The sequence below is a fragment of the Pangasianodon hypophthalmus genome, chromosome 14 (assembly GCF_027358585.1).
Source record: "Pangasianodon hypophthalmus isolate fPanHyp1 chromosome 14, fPanHyp1.pri, whole genome shotgun sequence".
Taxonomy (NCBI): domain Eukaryota; kingdom Metazoa; phylum Chordata; class Actinopteri; order Siluriformes; family Pangasiidae; genus Pangasianodon; species Pangasianodon hypophthalmus.
In genome coordinates, this window is record NC_069723.1 from 2,775,563 (window position 1) to 2,782,773 (window position 7,211).

Sequence of the window (7,211 nt, forward strand, 5' to 3'; positions counted from 1 at the left end):
TTTTATTACGAACCAGTCAGAATTGACAGAAATTTCTAAATTAAAACAAAAAACAGTCAAAACTTAATAAAAACGTATTCATTTATTAAAAACATATAAACTTTAGTTTGTTTAGTTCTTGGAATAAAGCTTTTATTTCTTTCTTTCTTTTTTGTCTCATCCTTGTTAAAGAGCTGTCTGATTTGTTTCAACCTCTTTGTAAGTAATAAAATTCATTTTAAAGAAGAATACCTGTCTTGATGAAGTGTGTTAGATTTGTGATATTTTTATTGTTCCATATATGTGTTCATTCAATCATTTTGGGGAAAGTGGGAAATATAATGAGTCACGTGATCCAAGTGGACGACTATAAGATATTTAAGAGTCTCTTTTGGAGTGAATGGTGGAGGATTGAGAAAGGAACGCTACCAGGAAGGTCAACGGAGAGAGAGAGAGAGAGAGAGAGAGAGAGAGAGATTGAGGAGGGAGGGGTTTTCTCCACCTTGGCTTCTAATTAGCCCTCCTCTTCCTTGGTGCTCTCAGTCCTCGGCTGTGTCCCAAACGCAACACATCCCTCAGTCACTAAGAGAGAGAGAGAGACAGACAGAGAGAGAGACAAACGGAGAGACAGACAGAAAGAGCCTGTGTGGGTTTTTTTCGTTTGTTTTTTTCCGGGGAGCGTTTTTGTTGAGACAAAACCAGGTCTAGAATTAGTTTTAGTTAGAGGACTGAAACTGTTTTTTCTTTCCTGTGATAAAGGCGAACAGGAGAGCTAGCGCGAGAGAGAGAGAGAGAGAGAGAGAGAGAGAGAGAGAGAGAGATTAAAGGCAGTGCAGGCATGATGTCCTACATTAAGCAGCCTCATTACGCAGTGAACGGGTTAACGCTGTCCGGCCCGGGCATGGACCTCCTCCACACCGCCGTCGGCTACCAGAGTAAGTGATTTTAAACTTAATTCAACAAAATTCACTGATTTATTTTTCTTATTGATATTATAAGCCAATATTTCCAAAGTTAGACCTCTTATCCTGGAGCAGGACGCGTCAAAATCCAGTTCTTCACCAATCTACAAGACAGAGTCAAATGAAAACATTATTATTATTATTATTATTATTATTATTATTATTATTATTATTATTATTATTTTGCATTCTTTATTGTAAAACCCTTGTCACTAAAGTGTATCAGGTTTAATGCAGCAGTAGAAGGGGCTACTTACTTTTGCAACTACAAACTTACTTCTAACTAACTTCTAGTTATTAGCCTGTTTGTTTGAATGATCCAAATCTAAATAACTCAAAAAAAAAAAAAAAAACATGTAATCTCAACTTAAATATAATTTTTAATTAAAAAAATTGTGCTCCATAATTGAGGGGGAAAAGGAATAAAAACGAATAAAAACCCAATGTACACATTGAAATAATATTTCTCTGTAAATAACATGTGCTTAACATTTCGCTAAGTAAATCAGATGGGGTGGAATTTATTTATTTATTTATTTATTTATTTATTAGGTACTAAAGAACCTTTTAGATCATGCATTTTCAGAAAAAAGGGTACTAACCTGTACCATGGAAACGTCCATAAATGTTCATCCTTAGGGTACATAAATGGACCGTAATTAGTTTTCAGAGTAAGATTTAAAGGTACCATAGTTTTAGGTAAAGCTACAAAAGGTGCACACTTGATGGTTCCACCCCAGCAGCAAGAAAAGGTACAGTTTAGTATCTTTTCTTTCTCCCTGTGTGGTTCTTTAAGCATTATTTTACTACTGCTACATTGAGTACCTGAGTAATGATTTCCTACCATAAAATGTAGACCAGATTTTAGTGGCACCAAAAAAAAAAAAAAAAAAAAACAACCTGATAAAAAGAACCTGACACATAATGAACACATTCATGGTGGGCAATAATTCTTTAATTATTTATTGCAATAACAATATCAAGTTAACAAAAAAAAGTATCATTTTTAGCCAAATAAAAAGCAAGCAAAAGACAGAAGTGACTTTTTACTTTTCTTTTTGTGTGTTTTTTTCTTTTTAGCATTTTTTTTTTGTTGTTATTTTGTGCTTTGTGAAGTTTCAGAAATGTGCTATATAAACAGCCTTCTTCTTCTTCTTCTTCTTCTTCTTTAATAAGTATTATTATTACGGTATTATGGTATTTTCAGCAGTCATAGTGGTACAAGTGGTGTGATTAAAATAACATTAATAACCATTTTAAAGAAACTTTAACTACCATATCCTGTTCGCATCGACAAGAACAGCGAGTTATGTCAAATACTGATAAAGATCCATAACCAGAAAGGTTCTTTAAGAACTAAAGCTGGTTAAATCACCAACTAATTCCATGGACCCAAATATGGTTCTATTCAAATATGGCATTACAGCACATTTTTTAAGCACTTCGTTTTGTTTTTGACAGTGCACTTTATTTAATACAACTCATTAGCCAGTGTCCAAGGCCTTCATGAGCTGAATGTAATGTCTCAGAGGAGAGAAAACACAAATCCTTTGTGTTTGTGAGAATTGAGTTCTGTCCTGGACCAAATCAACAAGACACAAAGTCCTTAACGCCTTTATAACCTTTGATCAAAATCTTTTTTGTTTTTGGTGACTAGAATATTTGACTTCATACATTCTAGAAGTAGATTTTATTATTATTATTATTATTATTATTATTATTCATGGTTTTATTTGTTATTTGCTTTATTTGTTAGCTTTACTTCAGAACAGCAGTGTAAATTTGTTGCAAAATCACATTACATACAATTAAACAATTTTAAAACCATTTACTTCCTTATCATGTTTGCATGGACAAGAGCAGCGATTTATCTAATGTAAATGTAAATCATCATCATCATCATCATCATCAACAACAACAACAACAGCAGCAGCAGGAGCACGAAATGAAAAACAAGCATGAAAAGAAAACAGTTTAAAAACAACTTTTAAAGGTTTCCTTTGAGGGACAAACCCAAGAATCTTCCAAGGATCTAAATTATTTTTTCCTAAGTCTGCACTCTTGGCAAATGTCCATGTTCGTTATAGGTTTAAGATGCTGTCTGAAGTTTAGTAGTTTGAAAAGTTTTAATATTCACCTTCAGAGTTACAGTTTCTTAAATTGTTTCCTTTCCAAGTGCAAAATCCATACAGTTCTCCTGATGCTCTTGCTAACAGATTACATATTTCTGTTTTTTTGTTTATTTATTTGTTTGTTTTACCAAATACCACTGACATAACTCTTTGTTTGTGTCCCTGCAATCAGGATACAGAGGTTAGTGGTGTTTCCTATTGGTTTTAATGTAATTTTAATCACACTACTACTAATACTGCTGTTGCAAGTAATAATAGTAATAATAATAATAATAATAATAATAATAATAATCTTAAACAACCGAAATGCTGACATACAATCAGTAGTAGGTAATACAGAAATTACACTGAAATTTAGACAGAATTTTAGACTTAATTCCAAAATTACCAAAATTTAGACTTTGAAAATCTAAAAAGTTGACTCATTATTTCCTCGTTAAGTAACGCTTTACTATAACAATGATATAATTTTAAATTTAGGTCTACACACACGTACTCAAATATTATTATATACAAGTAATGAACAATTCAGCAATTCACCTACAAACTCATTAAAATAAGCTCTAAAGCTGTATTGTTTATTTGAAGCCTATAATAAGGACCCAAGTCATGGCAGATCTAATGTCTGTTTTCTTTGTGTGTCCACGTTATAAATCACTGACTTTATAAAGCATCCTCAAGCTTGAGTTTTAAGTTTAATTCCACTTACAAATTACTAGCAGGTGGAAAGCATAAAATAATAAAATATGCAATAAGCGCTTTACATAATATCAGTGTGAAATAATCAGAGAGATTATTAATGTTTGCACCATAGACCTTGCAAATTAGAATGTAAGAAAGATGCTAATGTTATTATTAACTATAAATTATTCTATCAGTATAGACATTTTATCTTGTAATTTTGATGTTTTGTACAATTTTGTAAAATTGTATTTTTAAAAAGCTGAATATAAAACATTTGATTTATTGTTATAAACATATTAAAGCCAAGATTGCTGAATAACAGAGGAAGTGTTTATTTGTTTGTTTGTTTGTTTGTTTTGCAGACACACCCCGGAAGCAGCGGCGTGAGAGAACCACATTCACACGTGCGCAGCTCGACGTGCTCGAGGCGCTGTTCGCTAAAACACGTTATCCTGACATCTTCATGCGCGAGGAGGTGGCGCTAAAAATCAACCTGCCTGAGTCCAGAGTTCAGGTGAGAAGTTCAGGATAACAAGCCAAAGGTCAAATAAAATGTATAATGTATAATGTTACCTATTTTAAATTCTGCATTCTGATTGGTCAGAAGGTGTTGATTAATTTTCTCTAACAGCAGCTCAGACAGTAGTGCAGCTGCACATCACAGGTTTATATTAATGCGCTCGTTCTGATAGGTTATCATTTAGTAACAGCTCATTCACAGGATATCCAATAATAAACAGATTAAAAACATTCTGTTATACAACAAAGACCAGTATATTATCGTTGATATGGTGAAGTTTTCGGTAAGGAGATGTTTATTTAACATTTATGGAAGGAGTCTCCAGTGTCAGAGGTAAAGCTGTAGCTTTAAGTTTTCTGACACAGAAAAGTCTTACTAACTTCAATAATGGAACAGGAACTAACTTGTTTCGTAAACGTTCCACAGCGTTAATTGTAACTAAAAATGGATAAAAAGTATGACATGTCATTCATTAATAAAATTAAAATTTGTACTCATTGACAAATTGCTGTGGTATCAGTTAGGTGGTATGTGCTGTTACTGGAAAATAATCTACTAGTTGGTGATAAAACAATTCAACACTAGTGAGGTTAATTAGAATTTAAATGTTAATTTAGATTTCAAAATGCAATAATTTTTTTTTTTTAATTTACAGGTCTGGTTCAAAAACCGCCGCGCTAAGTGTCGGCAGCAGCAGCAACAGAGCAGCGGACAGCCGAAACCTCGGCCTCCCAAAAAGAAATCATCCCCTGCCCGAGAGACGACCTCTGACCCTGCTAATACTAACGCTACTGCTAATGCACCCTACAGTCCAGTGGCTCCGCCCCCTCCAGCCCCACCTACAGCCATCACTCCAAGCTCCACTGGCACAAATGCTAATGCTAGTGTCTCCATCTGGAGCCCTGCGTCTGTCTCGCCATTGGCTGATCCACTCTGCGTGTCGAGTAAAACCGCATACGCGATGACGTACGCTCAGACTCCAGCCTACGCTCCGGCCTACGCAACTTCCTCGTCTTATTTCAGCGGCCTAGATTGCAGCTCGTACCTTTCCCCAATGCATGCACCGCTCTCAGCCACTGGGAGTGGCCCCCTTAGCCCTATAGGCTCCTCATCCTCCATGGCTCTAGGCCAATCACAGGTCTCGCAAGGTTATGGCCCCGCCTCCCTTGGTTTTAGCACCATTGATTGTCTGGACTACAATAAAGACCAAACAGCTTGGAAGCTTAACTTCGGTGCAGCAGATTGCCTGGACTATAAGGACCAAAATTCCTGGAAGTTCCAGGTGTTATAGGCAGGGGGCGCAGTCGAGGAGGGAATTTTGGACAAGCTAAAATTGTTCCTAATTGTGTCTTTGAGTTCATTTAATTACATGATTTCCTGTGTTTCTTGTCACTGTAAAACAGCAGATGACATAAACAGACACTTGCTTTAACTGAAGTATGAAGATATATGACACAAAAATGTTTGCACTAAAATTGTGCAAGGTGAGGCGTCAGATACGCAAATTCAAAATATTCTGATCAGAGTTCAGTTTTGTTTAGGTCATAAATTAATAAAATACGATAAGCTTAAACAGATTCTCATGGTCACAAATTCGTACAAATTTACTCAATCCAAATTGTACGTAAAATTACAGTTAAATTTAGAGTGAGTGTGGGGTGTGTTTAACGTTCGTAGCTTATTTATGATTTTATTCCTATGTAATCCCATAAAAATACTTTTGCTCTTTAGAATTATTATGAATTGTGCATACAATGATGTGGGATTTTTAAAAAATCTGATCTTTTTTTTTGGTACTTTGGCACTAGAAATGTGTAAAATTTGTAACAAACAGTTTATATCATAATGATTTAGTGGCTGTGGCTTTGTTTTTACAACTTCATTCAGATGACATTGTCCATATTCACCATATCAAATAATTGCTATAAAATTTTGAATATGATTGAATTGATTCGACATACATTAAATATGTTTATTTAAATGTTTTAAGGCATCTGAGAAGAAGTTTGCAAATGTCTCGCTTTTTTCTGCTTACAGATTGACTTTTAGTTCTTCAAATTTCTAAAGAACTGAAACTTTATACACAAAAATATCATATAAAAAATGTATGGCATAATTTTAAATTCACTTTCTTGATCTTTTGTCTTTTCTCTTTTGCGTAGACCGTAATAATTCGTTGTTTTCATTGCAATTGTGAATTGTTGCATTGTGCTTAATTTGTGTTCAGTTAATAATATCATCATGTTGTTCAAAGATAAAGTTGATATATCCATTTCAAAAAATAATTTTTTGGGTAATTGTATTTTTGCGTGTGTGTGTGTGTGTTCCTGTCCTTGTTGCTTCTTCTGTAAATATTAAACTGTACTTGAAAATGGCAATCATGTCTAATACAATAGTTTTGAATTAATGTGTAGAAAACTGCCAACTTTTTATTATTGATCTTAGATTTTCTCTTTTTTTCAAACTCAGGGGTTAACCTGTAAATGTAATAGTGTTCTGATTGTGTGTGAAAGCCATAAATGAATCATTTTTACTCGTTAAAATTCCTTCCTTATTTTCTTTCTTATTTTGATCCTTACAAATTTTTGGCATCAGTTGTTTCCTCTTGTTTTTCCCTACTTTGTGTTTGCTTTTTTCCAACAGAATGTGATTGTTTGTTTAGAGACATTAAATTAAGTTCTAATAAAAGAATTATTGATTGTTCCACTTTTGTTCATGTTCAGCTCTTTATCAATAATTAGGTAGATTAGATCAATTTTGGCAGGAAGACAGACATGGATGTAATCACTGATATGGTGAAGCTTTCTGTAAGGAGATGTTTATTTAGTATTTATGGAAGGAGTCTCCAGTGTCAGTGCTTTGTGACAGTCAGAGGTAAAGCTGTAAGTTAAGTTTTGTGATACAGGAGAGTCATTAAATAGAGGAGTTTAGCTT

General features: G+C 34.0%; 1 protein-coding gene across 1 annotated transcript; it reads left to right on the top strand.

The window, feature by feature from the left end:
- Positions 1–403: 403 nt before the first annotated feature.
- On the top strand, positions 404–6,935 carry otx5 (orthodenticle homolog 5). Its single transcript, XM_026943529.3, has 3 exons — positions 404–914; positions 4,120–4,271; positions 4,933–6,935. Exons 1-3 carry the CDS (start codon positions 818–820, stop codon positions 5,566–5,568), a joined length of 885 nt encoding a protein of 294 aa, XP_026799330.1. The 5' UTR covers positions 404–817; the 3' UTR covers positions 5,569–6,935.
- Positions 6,936–7,211: the final 276 nt, after the last annotated feature.